At 43.7% G+C, this 14,965-nt stretch overlaps 6 protein-coding genes across 6 annotated transcripts; 4 read left to right on the top strand and 2 right to left on the bottom strand.

Moving 5' to 3' along the window:
* Nucleotides 1–205: 205 nt before the first annotated feature.
* On the top strand, nucleotides 206–1,468 carry EDB91DRAFT_1088541 (uncharacterized protein; the record flags this gene model as incomplete). Its single annotated transcript, XM_041316468.1, has 10 exons — nucleotides 206–321; nucleotides 436–507; nucleotides 557–580; nucleotides 724–740; nucleotides 890–909; nucleotides 994–1,030; nucleotides 1,111–1,136; nucleotides 1,178–1,189; nucleotides 1,312–1,388; nucleotides 1,438–1,468. The coding sequence occupies 10 exons, from the start codon at nucleotides 206–208 to the stop codon at nucleotides 1,466–1,468; spliced, it is 432 nt and encodes a 143-aa protein (XP_041169208.1).
* Nucleotides 1,469–3,183: 1,715 nt separating this feature from the next.
* On the top strand, nucleotides 3,184–3,510 carry EDB91DRAFT_1019535 (uncharacterized protein; the record flags this gene model as incomplete). Its single annotated transcript, XM_041312542.1, has 2 exons — nucleotides 3,184–3,378; nucleotides 3,430–3,510. Coding segments are annotated over 2 exons (276 nt in total), but the record flags the coding sequence as incomplete, so codon positions are not given.
* Nucleotides 3,511–7,312: 3,802 nt separating this feature from the next.
* EDB91DRAFT_1256628 (uncharacterized protein) lies at nucleotides 7,313–7,615 on the bottom strand (the record flags this gene model as incomplete). The annotated part of the gene is made up of 1 exon (XM_041324196.1): nucleotides 7,313–7,615. The coding sequence occupies one exon, from the start codon at nucleotides 7,613–7,615 to the stop codon at nucleotides 7,313–7,315; it is 303 nt and encodes a 100-aa protein (XP_041169206.1).
* A 98-nt stretch (nucleotides 7,616–7,713) lies between these two features.
* EDB91DRAFT_1064532 (uncharacterized protein) lies at nucleotides 7,714–8,500 on the bottom strand (the record flags this gene model as incomplete). Its single annotated transcript, XM_041314713.1, has 2 exons — nucleotides 7,714–8,200; nucleotides 8,262–8,500. Coding segments are annotated over 2 exons (726 nt in total), but the record flags the coding sequence as incomplete, so codon positions are not given.
* A 3,363-nt stretch (nucleotides 8,501–11,863) lies between these two features.
* Nucleotides 11,864–12,247, top strand: EDB91DRAFT_1064502 (uncharacterized protein; the record flags this gene model as incomplete). The annotated part of the gene is made up of 1 exon (XM_041314710.1): nucleotides 11,864–12,247. The coding sequence occupies one exon, from the start codon at nucleotides 11,864–11,866 to the stop codon at nucleotides 12,245–12,247; it is 384 nt and encodes a 127-aa protein (XP_041169204.1).
* Nucleotides 12,248–13,469: 1,222 nt separating this feature from the next.
* Nucleotides 13,470–14,102, top strand: EDB91DRAFT_1088538 (uncharacterized protein; the record flags this gene model as incomplete). The annotated part of the gene is made up of 2 exons (XM_041316467.1): nucleotides 13,470–13,637; nucleotides 13,677–14,102. 2 exons carry the CDS (start codon nucleotides 13,470–13,472, stop codon nucleotides 14,100–14,102), a joined length of 594 nt encoding a protein of 197 aa, XP_041169203.1.
* Between the last annotated feature and the right edge of the window lie 863 nt (nucleotides 14,103–14,965).

Raw genomic sequence — 14,965 nt, 5'->3', positions numbered from 1 at the left:
CCTCACAGACCCCACTTCTAACCTTGAAATGGTCGAAACGGCACCAGGTAGGTTGAGGGTGACATGAGGCGCTGCGCCACCAGTCCACTTCTCACAAGTTTGTTTTGGTCCGAGGGGGCATGGCACAGTTGTGGATGCTGGGATCGCATATACTGATATGATGGCTGCTGCTGGGTAAACACGAAATCAGAGAATCGCAGAAACAATGGTAAACACTGAGAACAATGGTATAGTATTAATATTGAGACTACAAACGGGAGACGTGCTAGACTTGCAAGTTCACAAACATGTCCAAAACAACAAACAACACCAAATAGACATGTTGGTTCAAACTTCAAACTTCAAACGCACTGTTGACTTTGCTCTTTCCACATCTTCACACTACACACCTTTTCTTTTCTCATCAATCTATGATACACGCTAATTCTATGGTAGATCCTTTGGATCCTTGCAGGCTGCACCTGCAAGGATCCAAAGGATCTACCATAATGTCAACTTTCATGCCCAGTAAGTTTTTTCTTCATTGTGTACTGTTTGCTAATGTTTATCTCTACAGCCATTTAGCGTCTCCCACTCAATGGTAAGTCTTTCACTTCATTCACAACGCGCTAATTTCGCTCTTTAGTTATAGTGTTTTCTATAGTGTGTCCTTCATTCAGTTCACTGTGCACTACTCAATGGTAAATCTTTCATTGTGTTCACTATGCTAGTTTCTCTCTTTAGTTCTAGTGTTTTCTCTGGTGTGTCCTTCACTTGGTTCACTGTGCGCTAACATTTCTCTCTCTCCAGTGTCTTTTTCATGTCTCTCCCGCAGTTAGATTCGGTGTCAGGATTGTTCTCAAGTCCATGTTTTTCTGTTCACTGCCTGCTAATCTGCCATTCTCTCTAGTATTTTTTCATGTCTCTCTGGTAAGTCTTTCATTCATTTTACCGCACGCTGATGTTATCTCCCTCTAGTGTATCTTCTCTTCTTAGCGTCTCTCTTGTTGGTAGTGGGTGATCTGGGGCTTGCATGCGGTGCATGCCACTTGTGAGTGGCTCCCACTATTGAATCTGGGTGCTTACATGTGGTGCATGCCACTTGTGAGTGGCTCCCACTCTTGAATCTAGGGGCTTACATGCGGTGCATGCCACTTGTGAGTGACTCCTGCAATTGATTATGTGGGCTTGCATGCAGTGCATGCCACTTGTGAGTGGCTCCCGCTCTTGATTCTGGGGGCTTGCATGCAGTGCATGCCATTTATGTTCATGATGAGCGGTGATTTTTCCTTATTCACACCTAAGTCACATCTGACTTGGAAATATTTCTAGTCTCACAAGACTTTGATGCAACATAAATTTCAGAAGCTAAGTGCCGTATTTGATGCTGGGCGACATTTTTATCATCTGTAAGTCCGCATACTACTCAAAAACATTTCTCGCTGATAAATCTTACAGGACTTTGTCGCAATATGACTTTCAAAGCTAAGTGCCTTGCTTTGATTATAAACTATATCTAATTATTCAGCAGGGTCATAAATTTACTTTGTAGACTTTCTTTGGAGTGTACGGCTTCGGTGAGGAGGGCCCCCCTCATTGAAGTTGTGCACTTCCCTAATTTTTTCTTTATGTGGTTTGCATTATGAAAGTCTTAGTAATTGATTGTTTGTGTACTACTTTGTCCTGCTATACTGTCTCCAAGTCATGTGACTGTGGAAATATTCCTTTAAAGGAAACAAGGTATCGTCCGATGAACTGGACCTGGGCTATGATGACATCTGAGTAGTATTCTTATGTTAATGTCAGTATTCTGAGTTTTAAGTAGTATACTCAATATATGATAGCATCTTGTACAGGCTAGGTGTGATAAAGCTGACAACAACGATTGTTGAGATCAAGGCAGGAAAAGATGAGGGTTCAGAGCTGACAATGATAATTTGCACACTCACTTGATCACTCGAGGATTTCTCTTGACATGGAATCTAGCTCGAGACTATATCTGATGGTTGTTCACAGTTTTGTGTGATCGGAATCAAATGGTAAAATGGTTTTGTCCTTGTGCTATTATTTCCTTGATCCCGTTGTAATCAACCAGGAGATGTGGTGAAGGACAGGACACTCAACACAATCACTCTAGGATTTCTCTTGACATCAGATCTTAATTTGACCATCCAGAGTGCACTTGTCCCGAAAGCACTGGTCCTCAAGTCTGATAGTAATCATGCTGCTCAAATGATGATGAAAATGATTCTGAGGAAGTCAAGGATCTCAAGGTGAGTTGCCTCGTTTGTTTCTAATGAACAGCCTTGGTGCCGATGATGAAGATGTTCTTCTTAGCATTCATTACTGTCCATCTCCATCAATATTTGGTTAAGTACGCAGTCCCCTGCACCTCCTGCATCACCCAATGAGCCACCACATGCCTTGACAATGAAGTGCAAACTCATCAAAGAACATGACACAAGGAGCAGCAGCACAGGCCTTGTCGAATACATCACAAATATTGGCTTCGGATTCACCGAACCACATCATGAGCAGCTCAGGCCCCTTGATGCTGATGAAGTTGGCTTGACATTCATTGGTGATGCTTTCGCAGGGAGAGTCTTACCCATCCCCGGTGGGCTGTAGAATAGCATTCAAAGACGCTTAATATGTGTTGTCACCACACAACTCACTTCTTAGCGTTCGTACCACAGCTCCTTTTGCCTTATATCTCTGAAAATATCTACCCTTAAAGGCACTCTATCATTTTGGTCTTTGCATATTATTCAGTCTCTTCTTACTTTACTCAAGAAGCTTGGTGATTGAACTCATGGGGTTATGACTCATTTGAGTCTAAATGAAATTTGGGTCAACTCCAAGTCGGATCAAATTCATCAAACCTAATTTGGATCAAATATTAATATGAAATTTTTGAGCCAAGGAAGTTGAACCAATTCACTGTCCACTGTAGTCCAAGTTAATTGTGTCTTTCATAGCTCCTTTTGCCTTATATCTCTAAAATATATATACCCTTGAAGGCACTCCATCATTGCAGTCTTTGCATATGTTCAACAATGGCTAAAGGCCATCTCTGGCACAGAATTGTTCTTTAATGCCGTAACAGCTTTCATTGCTCCTGAACAATTTGAGGCAGCCTTAGCTGCAGCCTTGAAGATATAGAGTGCCACTTTGCAGTCTAAAAAAACTGCACCAACATCTCAATGGCCATCTATTTTTTCTGGATTAGAGCTTATTGTTAATTGGGTTACTTTGGGTCACCATGATGCTGGTGGGGCCTCATCTCATTACGACCTCCTAGCCAGTTTGGGCATTGGGCACAATGCAAATTTTCGCATCGAAGATCTAGAAGCAGAACTTGATTATTTCCCTGGAACATTAGTAAGTATTTTGGGCAAGGTACGAACCTCATTATTTCTTCATTGAACTATTTCTTAAATATGTGGGAAGGTTTTGGAGCACTCTGTCAGTCCCTGGAAAATTGGAGAAAGATTTGTCGTTACACATTTTATGAAGGATAAGGTTCATGATCGAGTAGGGGTGTCTAAGCCAGCATTTCCAGTTCAGATGGACTTTTTACAACTATTGGGAAGTGATCCTACAGATCATAGACCTAGGAAACATGTCAGGAGGGAGATATAGGGTGATCTCATGGTCAGATCAGGACTCCAATTGGAAGAAACTAGTTGGACTTGGTAAATGTTTTGTTTCTAATTACAGAAGTGATTAATCATGATAGAACAGTCAAGACTCTCTTGAAGAAGCATAAACGAGCCATCAAGGGAATTAGCGATACAAAGCCTCCTTTTGATGAGCTAACACACTCATTGGATGACGAAAAAAATTGCCATATGGGAAAATGATGAAAAGAAGGCTATGGAGGAATGAGGCAAATATCTTGACATTTGTCAGCTCAAGATTGATCAAGGTAATTCATCACTACTACTGTCCAGTGCAAATAATGGCTAACTGATATGTATCATTGTAAATCTGAAGCCCCTACAATGGCCGACCTAGGGAGTCAATCCCCTAGGCCGGCTAACAGGAGTTGACTAGGATCAGGCCCAAGTCAAAGAACAGAAGAGCAGGGCTTAGAAAAGGTAATATTTAGACTGGGTATCTACAGACAAATGGACATAGGTTTATATACTCTAAGTAATGAGCATAGTATAGTAGAAGGCTATGTGCTGAGGGTACAGGATTACAACAGGATGACTGAGAGATACGAGAATAAGGCTTGGAGAACAGTATGTACATGATGGATCAATAATCACTAAGGTATAGGAATTACCAGTGATCCGAAAAGTAGAACTATGATTCTAAATGGAGATAGGACCAGTTGAGTGGTTCCTAGTCTAGGAGTGGACCAGTGAGGCGGTCGGATGGACTAATAGTCGGGAGGGGGAATACGAGTGGAACTGAAGGATCCACGCGGGTTGGAAAAGCGGAGGGAGTAGGAGTAGGATCAGGCGGACCGATAGGGCGGAGGAGCGGAACCCCAGATCGGACAGAGGTAGCAGGGCTAATCCTGCTGAGATGCACTTCATACATTATTGGGGATGGAGGAATGGAGCGGACGGGGAAACAGGAGGTCGGACCAGGGGTGGGGACGTTGATAGGTGGTATTGGGGGTGCTCGGATCCGGTATATGACAGGAACAGTATCTTGGATCATTCAAGGCATCAATCTTGAGGATGCCCAGTACGTCATAAGTGATTCAATCATGAAAGCATGACCACATTCATTTTAGGGATGGGTTACAATCAGAGTTTCATTGCCTCCCATCTGATGCCACTGCTGCTCAGAAGGCTACTCTTCAAGAGAAACGACAGAAACTATCAGCTCGTATAACTGCATTCCATAAAATTGCTGCAGTGTGGACAAGCTCCAGAGGTCGAGTAGCACGCCATTGAGATGAGGGGAATGTGTTTGCATGCATCTTCCCAGCTAAGCATGGCTCACAGATGGGATCTGGCATTTTCTTTGAATCTAGCTTGAGTCCAGTGACCATGTCATGATCAATAAGCTTCTTGACACCTGCTAAGTGATGGTGAGCGAGTCTCCTGTGCCATAGGTCCAAGTCCAGAGGTAGAGTGGTCGCTGCAGAGGCAAATTCAGAGAGAGGGATAGTGGAGCCATCTAAGAATGCTGCATTGCTGCTGCTGATGGGTGCAACAAACAATGTGGTGCCTGCAGGACGCTGAAATGACATCTTGGTGGAGTCAATGGTGACATGGAAGCCACTGTGGCGAGTGAGGTAGAGGACAGAGAGCAGGTTGTTGCGAAGGTCAGGGACATGCAAGACTCTTGAAAACTCGACAGGTCTAACGCTCTTGCCATCAATGACTGGGTTGAAGACCACAGTGCCAACACCAGCAGAGTAGACAAAGGTGTTGTCAGCTAGCTTGATAGGGATGCGATTGGGAGTGTAATTGCAAAGCCAGTGACGATGAGGGGTCATGTGGGATGTGGCACCTGTGTCTGCATTCCAGTCGACAGTAGCATCAAGTTGAAGGGGACAGATAGTGCTTGAAGGGTCAAAAGAGCGAAGACAAGCAGTGCCGGCGAACTTAATGATAGTAGAGTTGATAGGAATAGGAAAGGAAGTGGGAGAGGGCAATGCAGTGGGGTCTGTGAGACTCTGAGTCTTCCTGGAGAGCTTCTTGGTCTTCTTCCTCCTGCTACGACGCTGTCTAGAGTACAGGGAGGCAAGGGTAGACCAGATAAGCACAGGATGATCTTCAATAGCATCAATCTGCGACCTCATCTCCAATGGGCAAGCCAGATAGAGTTCCCCAGCAGCTTGGTCAGCCTTAAGGTCCCATAGAGCCTGTGCCTCAGGCTGTGAGTCTGCAGGACGCTTCTCAGAGCCACTGACAAGCAGCCACAAGCCCTTGGAGCGCATGGTAAGACTCCATCTCTGATCTCCAGATAAGATAGTTGGAAGAGCTGAGTTGAGTGATAGTCATGGGTGACATAGCAAGGGATTGGGTGGCAAGTAGGACGGTCTAGGATGATGCAGGACGTTCAGGAAAGCAATGGATAGGACAGGGAGCGACAGGAGGTAGATGACCAAAAGGGGCTATGGAAAATTTCAACAAAGCCACTTGGTTGAACTACTCAAAAGCAACACAATGGGTGTTCCAACAGTCCAAATGGTGCTCAGACACAAAGATAAGTGTTTCCTGGGGCGTAGAAAGCGATGGAATACACCAGGGAAGGAGTGGAGCAGTAGTTGGATGAGGAATGAATGACTTGAGGTCCTTAAAGCGCAGGGCTCATAACCTGTTAGAATAACCAAGTGAACCAAGCCACAAGTGAGCTAATGAGAGTGAACAGGACTATAGTCCAGTGTCAGTTGCTGTTGTGTTGTGTAAACTAATGAGTGTACTATACCTATAGTCCAGTGTCAGTTGCTAAAGAGCAACCAACACAGGACTTGCTACCTATGGGCGAGTCTATGTAAACAAGTGTAAACACTGCCTAAGTAAGTAAGGAATTCACATCACATGCTAAGTGAGAGTCCAATAGAGGAAGCAACATCATAACACAAATAACTCGCACCATAAGGTGCTCAATCACCACAACTAACAAAATATTTGCAATAATATTTTGTTAGTTGTGGTGATTGAGCACCTTATGGTGCGAGTTATTTGTGTTATGATGTTGCTTCCTCTATTGGACTCTCACTTAGCATGTGATGTGAATTCCTTACTTACTTAGGCAGTGTTTACACTTGTTTACATAGACTCGCCCATAGGTAGCAAGTCCTGTGTTGGTTGCTCTTTAGCAACTGACACTGGACTATAGGTATAGTACACTCATTAGTTTACACAACACAACAGCAACTGACACTGGACTATAGTCCTGTTCACTCTCATTAGCTCACTTGTGGCTTGGTTCACTTGGTTATTCTAACATATTTTGTAGATTCAAGTCACCTTATATGCGACGCATCAGATGCAGAAGGCTGCTCACAGTTGTGCCCCAATAATTCCTAAAGTGTGCTGTGACATCCATCACCCTTTAGCATTCTCATCATTTAATCCTATCATTGTCCCTCAACTGCCCGGACTTCCCATCCGCTCTCAACTTGCGAAATATACCATGGGCCCACAGGAGTTCAAATTGTGCAAGGCACTGGAGGATTGGAGAGACCAGAAGACAGTGGAAATATATGGACATTATTGAGTCGCGCTACATTGGGCTGCAGGAATATCTGCCAGATTGTGTCCATGGCTGCCATCTTCAAATGGAAAAGGCCGGGGACAAAGATAACATGTTGTAAACAGTTCCATGGTGTGTTTTTGATTGATCGATGCTGCTGTGCAGATTAAAGATGTTCTCCTCTCCCAAGGTCACTGTGGAAGAGAACCACATACTCTAAGATGTCAGGCATGTCAGGATCATCAATGACTGTAGGATCTCTGATTCCACCCTGCTTGAGCAGGTTGACAATGCTTTGTATATTCCCTATGACAGTAGAATTACTGATATCCATTGCAGATGTAGCAATAATTGGAATTTTGGTGACAGGGATGGCTTCAATAGCCTCAGGTTTGTGAAGTTTGTCGCGGAATTGAGAAAAGTATGGAGGGCCTACGGGTATGAGATGAGGTCCAAGAGAAACTTCCATGAATTAAATCTATCGCAGCGGCTAAGACCCAAGTCATTGGGTGTGTCCACATGAAGAATGAGCAGATCTGCCCATCCCTTCTTTGGTGGCGGTTCTGCTCAGGTATTAAACGGTGACATCTTCCACAACTCTTCAGAACACCTAAGGTCTTCCTTGGATATGTTGTGCTGTAGTAGGAACATCAGACCTGATGTTAGATGCTTGAGAGATTCTGTTGAATTTTCAATCTTGTGCTCATGGGTTTTTAGGTCTACATCAAAGTTGTCATAGGCATATGTCACAAGAAGTGGCCATCTGAGTGACCGGAGGTGTTGGTGGGTTTGTGCTGCTAATGATTGTGTTGCAGCATGAATAGCATTCACAGACACCAATATACTGATCTGTTCCAGTGTTTCGATAACTTTTTGTAATGTGTGCATCAATTGTAGGAACATCCCAAGTACACTTTGCAAGGTATTTGAACGCTGATTTGTGCTTCTCATCATGATGCTCAGAATGGTGATTTTTTTCTTGATTACATGTAGCGATGTCAGTAATATTGATTTGAAAGGCAGTGAAATAACACATGAGCAAGGTCTTTGCTGCCTGTTGTTTTTGCTGTTTGGTTCTCTCAAATTCCATGTTGTTGCCAAGCCTTGATATTAACGATCCCTCGAGATCCCCTTCCCCATCCTCCCAGTAAGCCTCTTCATCACTGTTGCTATTTTCCATGATGACATCACTGTCATGATCTCTCCCGATGGTTACTTTAGATTGTGTTCCCCCAGACAGCATGCTCTCGAGTAAGTTCCATGTAACTGGTGCATATTTCTCCATGATTCTGGCTAACTTGGCCACCCTAAAATCCTCCAGTTGCTTCACTGTAGTGTGTGTTACATCAAAATGTGTTCAGCTACCCTTAGCAGCAAGGTTACGAATTTCTCATGCACAGATGTCCTTCGTAATATCAGTAGCCCATTTTGATGCAGTACTTGAAGTTGGGTCATAATGACATATTGATATATATATTTGTTAGTGATACAATATCTAATTGAACTATTTGTGACTCTGCTGTCTCTTTCTGGGTTCGTGACAGTGGCTGACCTTGTTTACAAATGTTTTGTTCCAGCTGCTGGTGGACAGGTTGGGTGGATAAGGTTGGGCTGGGTTTGAAAGATTTGCGCATGTTTCCGGTTTTGTTAGGTATCATGCTGGCTCAGGAGGCAGAGGGGTCCGGGCTTGGCTTCAGCTCTTGCGCTGCGCCCTTAGCTGAGTATGTGCCCCGAATTTGGAGCGGGTCCAACATTGTCCGACGATAAGACAAGTGGTCCGCTTCGGTCCGCTTTGAGGGTCAGGAAGTAAGAGCTACTAGCGGCAAGCCGACTAGGAGCAGAGCAGAGAAGGCGGGGGAGTGATGCGGAGGGTGGATAGGAGCAGGGGGAAGGTTTGGTAGGAGCAGGGAAGGCAGAGGATGGGAAAATGGATAAGGGGAATATTGATAGGGGTGGAGGAATAAGGGAAGCACTTAGAGCATGGCTCTAAGTTGGAGCGGAGGGTTGGAGGATCGGAGGGTCAGAGGCGACAACAAGTTGAGACTTGTGTCCAGAGGAGGCAAGGTCCTACTGAGAATTCTCACAAGAGGTAACTGCGAGAAGACAAGTAATATTAAGACTGAGGAAAATATCTAAGTACATGATATGTTATATACTTCTATGTATGAGGCAGTGACCAGGATAACTATGTTGTAAAGCTATGTACCAAGAATATAATTTGTAAGTACTTACACAGGTGAAGACATAAGTTGGAGCAGATATCAATATGTACGCATCGGATCAGTGATCGAGCGGTAATAGGAGTTACCGGTGATCCGGAAGTAAGGGTCTATGTACCAAAGGGGAATGTATATATCTAAAAGGGGAAAGAGGTTCAGTTGAATAGAGATGTTATGGAAGGGGACCGGTTGAGCGGTCGAGCAGACACGTAGGAGCGGATGCAGACGATGATTGGACAGAGCAGAGGATGGGTGGAGCGGAGGTGATCGGAAAGCAGAGCAGATATTGATATTGGAGCAGTCGGATCAGGTATATGACAGGTTTACTAAGTGTGGTACTACTGCCCTAGTAGACCACCGCCCTCACCTCTCCAGCAGTGGTGGGGAGGAGCCTGATTCTGGCCCCAGATTCACCCGCATTACCATTGTACCCCCCAGTTCTGGCATACTTTGATACCACAGCTAGTCCTATGACTATCCATTGTCACAACAGGTCCACTGCTCATAGACAAGCATATCCATATGTCATCTCTTCCAACCCCTACCTTTCTGATCTTGAAGATTGCAGACTCTGCCAATGAATCATGCTTTTGTGCCAACTCTTCACCAATCCCATCAGAGAAGCCATTGATAGAGAACCTACTCTCAATGGACTTTTTGATCTATTCCATCTGAGCAATTATCTCAAATATACCTTAGAAAGGTACCACATGCTGCATAACAAAAATGAATTGTTTTCACTAGACTATGCCATCCGAGACATCAAAGAATGACTCCAAGCAATCATGTTGATGTTGATGGAAGAACAAGGATTCTTCACAGCATTGGAAAGCTTGGGAAGAACCAAGGACGAAGACCGTCATGTCTAGTTGAAAGTCTGGGACTTTCCACATAAGAAGGGGGTGATGTTATGGCTGTGTTACATGGACTTCTTTTCTTCTTTTACCCTTGATCCACACTTACTAGGCATGTCTCTTATCAGCCTATATTTAGTTCAGCATGACTCAGATGCCTCATTGCCTACACATATTGTTTACTGATCATTTCCTATTATTATGTCATACCCTGTACCTTGTATACTATATAAACCATAGCTGGGTAATGCTGATTCTCCAACTTAACCTACACCAATTTTCCTTTGACATCTCTGACTTGATATGAGAAAGGAGTGAGCAATGGATGTTAAGTAGATTCTCTATGGAAGGTACAAGAGGTTTAGATGAGAGAATTACTGACTAAAGACTAGGGTTTATATACTATGAGGCTTGTGCATGGACCAAGACAGAAAAGGTAACTAACTAAATAGGAAGGCGAAGTGAGAAAAAGAAGCTTCATGCATAAGGGTTTCATGATAAGAGATCTGTATCTAACAATGGAAGAGAAGAGATGGAGATTAAATAGAAGATCTATCTGAGATCTATTGTGAATAGGGTCAAGGGGGAAGATCAATTGTTATGTTGATTGGAGATGGGATTGGTGATGTGAAAGGAAGAATATGGGCATAGGGCATGGGTGACTTTGTGACAGGTGGTCGTTGTGAAGTGTGATAGATGTAACAAGCATGAAGAGGTGAAGTAGTCACATGGCTTGGGCACTTAGACTTAGATGCAACATTGAGATAGGAAAAATGATTTGTTTGCAGAACTCATGACATAAAGACTACTGTCTAGAATGTATCACAAGACCAACTGTCTTGTTATCAATTGTTTGCCTGTGTTACACTTGGTGTAACACATTCAGTGAAGTACCCTTGCCTCATAAACCACCAGATTAACATAGCACTGTAAATATTTAGTTCAATATTCACTCCCACACTTGCAACATTATTCATGCCAAAACCTCACACTCAGCTCCCACTTCTCTCCCTCTTGTATCAACACCTGTACACCAATCACTCGCCTACACAGAATCACATGCCCCACAATGGTTACACTCATACAGACAGCAAACAACAGCAGGTCATCTTGGTTCACTGACCTACCTTACATACTCCATTTATAACCCAAAGATTCCTGTACCTTTGGCAGCCAAGTACAGTATAGGACCGGTCCTTTGCCCACCCCCACTCCTTTACCCACCTCAAGCAAAATTTATTATTTCTTCATTTTTTCATATCAACATATAGAAAGATATTAAAGATGAGGCCTCAATGGACATTTGTATAGTATACAATGAAGAATTGATGTCCACAATGTTGTGCATGACACAAATCAGTCAATTTTTCCATCCTGAGTGAATTTTGTTGAGAGCCATAGTACATCAATGATTTCTTTTTGAGAAAAAGTGGCTGGTACAATACAAAGTATATACTTCGGACATCATTTTCACCTGCAACAGATTTGTGAATACCTCCTTTGTTCCTTCTACAAAGTACATAGATTGAACAATGGCAGTTTTCAAAGGTCTTATCTCGGGGAGCTTGTCACACATAGTTCTCACGCTATTCAACTTTCGAACTCTAAACTTAATCACACATATCACTGACAAGCGGCAAAGTCATGGTAGGACGAGCAAAATCTAATACAAAAAAAAGGCAGATTCTACGAGAAGAACATGATATGATCATGGCCCGAGCAGTGGCCATTTACCAGGCTGAGCTTGAAAAGGAACCTACAGAGAAAAAAGGAAGACGAATGGTTTGCCGGGAAGTCAAGAAGGCATATCTCACGGAGACAGGAAGAATCATCAAACTCAGTGATAGGACACTTGCAAATCTGGCAAAAGGTGGTAGGAGGCTCAGTGACTTCAATGCAGAGAAAGGTTGGCTCACCCCAGAGGAGACAGAGAAAGTAATAGAGTATTCCATCGAGATAGCACATCAAGGATTCCTGCTCAGCCACAAACGACTCAAGGAACACGTTGATGAAATTCTGCATGCTTGACTTGGTGGTAAATTTCCTGAAATGGGTGTTGGCAAAAACTGGACGGACCATTTTGTAGAGAAGCATTCAAACAGACTGGGCACCTACTATGCTTGAGGTCTTGATAGTGCCCATGGTCATGCTGTTAACCCTGCCACAAAAGAGGCATATTTCAGCCTTCTGCATGATACTTTGTCTAAAGGAGATGATGGCAAACCAATCAAGCCCCATTGCATTTGGGCATTTGACGAGTCTGGTTTTCAAGGAGCTGATGAGGGAAAGGAACAAGTGATAGGAGTGAGTGGTGCCCATACTGTGTATGAGCAACAAAGTGGGAGCAAGGAGCTGACAACTGTCATTGTCAGTATCTGTGCTGATGGAGAGACAGCACCACCTTGTGTTATCTTCAAAGGAAAGGGTTATTGCACAAACTGGTGTCAAGAAAACCCCGCTAATGCATCATAAGCACTCTCGGCTGTTGGTCCTAGTAATTCTACTAAAGCAGTCCTTTAGCCTTGGATATTCTGCGAAAGGATGGACTGATGGCGAGCTTGGACTACTTTGGATCCAACACTTTGATGAACATAGTCGACACAAAGCCAATGGCTCTGCACGACTTCTCCTTGTTGATGGTCACTCGTCTCACTACACACATGCTTTCTTAGAACATGCACGCGCACATAACATTCATGTCTTGTGTTACCCATCTCATAGCACCCATATTTACCAGGGTCTTGATGTTGTTGTCTTCAGCAGGCTGAAAGCTTGCTGGGCGGAGGAGAAAGCCCGGTGGCAAAGAGAACGTGGCAAAGAGCTTTCAAAGCAAAACTTTTTAGCTATCTATGGACATGCTCATAACCGTGTGCTCACGACAGAGCTTGTCAAAGCCGCATTCGAGAAGACAGGGGTTCACCCTTTCAATCCAGATGTTGTTACGGAGGATGTCATGGCGCCAAGTCAAGAGATGTCATGTCATGGTCACCTGTCACTTGTTCAGACGACACCAGTCCGCATCGTGTCTCAATTGATTCGGAGGGCAACCAAAGTGCTATCTAGTCCAGCATGACCCGAGTCAGGCTCGAACCAACATTCATTAATTTCACAGCCCTTACCTTCAACACCCTTGCATGCACAACAGTTACTGTCACATGAATCTGCGCAAACGGTAGTCAATAGCTTAGGGACAACATCTGCAGCATTCCTGTTTACCTTGAGTCCTGTCTGCTCGACATCCCAAATACCTATGTACATGCCACAGACGGTATCACCACTGCAGTACAAACGGTATGGGGAATTGTTAAACCATCCTGCCAAGACCGAGGCAGAGCACAAACTCCAAGTTGCCTTGCTGGAGTCAGAGCAACATGAGGAGGAATCTAAGCATCAAACAATTGGCTTACAGGCAGCATCAGTCCTACAGATCAGATACTGTGATTGAGTATGTGGTCAGCTTGCGGCACGGGAAGACAAAGCAGGGAGGAAAAAGGGTACAAGGCTTGTTGGTGATGGCTTACCTCGTATGCTAACTGGTGATGTGTTCGTGGCACAGGTTATCACACACAAGAATGCCATGGAGGCAGAAGCCAGAGAAAAAGAAATGAGGGCCAAGAGAAGAGCAGAACATTCTGAAGAGCTTGCACATTGGAAAATGGAGGAGATAGAGTGGAAAGAACAAAACTGGGCAACAAGAGCCATTTTCGAGGCACAGAAGGTTGAGTGGGAAGCAGAACGAGAATTGGCAAAGTTGGAGAAACGGAGGTCACAGTGGAACAAACCAAAGATGGGGGCAATTGAGAAACCCGTGTCAAGGCCAGAGCGAGCTCAGCCTGAAGTTCATGAGAGCGAGCAAGAAGATGATGGGGAAGAAGAGGATTAATCTTATCGTTACCTTTTGGATTACAAATTTACGGTGTTGCATGATGTGACATCTAAATTGAGGTGGGCAAAGGACTGGTAAAGTCAAAGATAACGCTGTTTTCAACGATCTTGCTACAACACACTAACATTGATGTCAATGGCTCTCAAAATTTTATCGTAGTATTTACATGTACATTGGAATATTACTGTCTACTATGGTTTTCGAAAAAATGAGTTATTATGAAGTGGGATGCATTTCAAATGTGGTGGGCAAAGGACCGGTCCTATACTGTATGCATTATTAATTGCTATGATAGCCCACCAACACATATATACCTCATAATCATCTCATCCATCAGGATGGCACATCTAAAAAAGCTGGCAGGAATGGCAGACTGGTGGGGGTACACCTCACACATCAGGAAAAGTGCATGTTACCTAAGCTTACCTTAAACAGACTTAACTCGCACTTTAGCAACTTTGCAAAAAGGGATCTACTTTGCAAAAATTCAAACTTCAACATATTCAGAAAAAAATTGTTGAGATATATTAACATGCATGTTTTATTATAGTTCACACAAAAAAAAATGAGATATGCCAAGTGAATAATGCATGAGAGTGCAAACAGTTTTAAGCAAAGTTGATTAAGCTGATTAAGTAGAGTGCACTTTTCCTGATGCACTAGGGCATTCATGCATCCAGAGATGCAAAAGGGACACCAGGGGTCCCATAGACTAGATAGAATTGTCCTACATAGAGTACATCTCTCCCAAGGACATAAATTGGAATCAAAAAAAAATGGGGCAATGGTCTAAGCTGATCATTGTAATGACACAAGAACAGGGACCTAGGGTTTGGTTTGGACTACTCCTGGTGTACTTC

This window comes from Suillus paluster, assembly GCF_016628075.1.
Source record: "Suillus paluster strain FC165 chromosome Unknown EDB91scaffold_204, whole genome shotgun sequence".
NCBI classification, from domain to species: Eukaryota; Fungi; Basidiomycota; class Agaricomycetes; order Boletales; family Suillaceae; genus Suillus; species Suillus paluster.
Note: the sequence above shows the minus strand (reverse complement) of the source record. Positions and strands in the feature narration are given on the sequence as shown.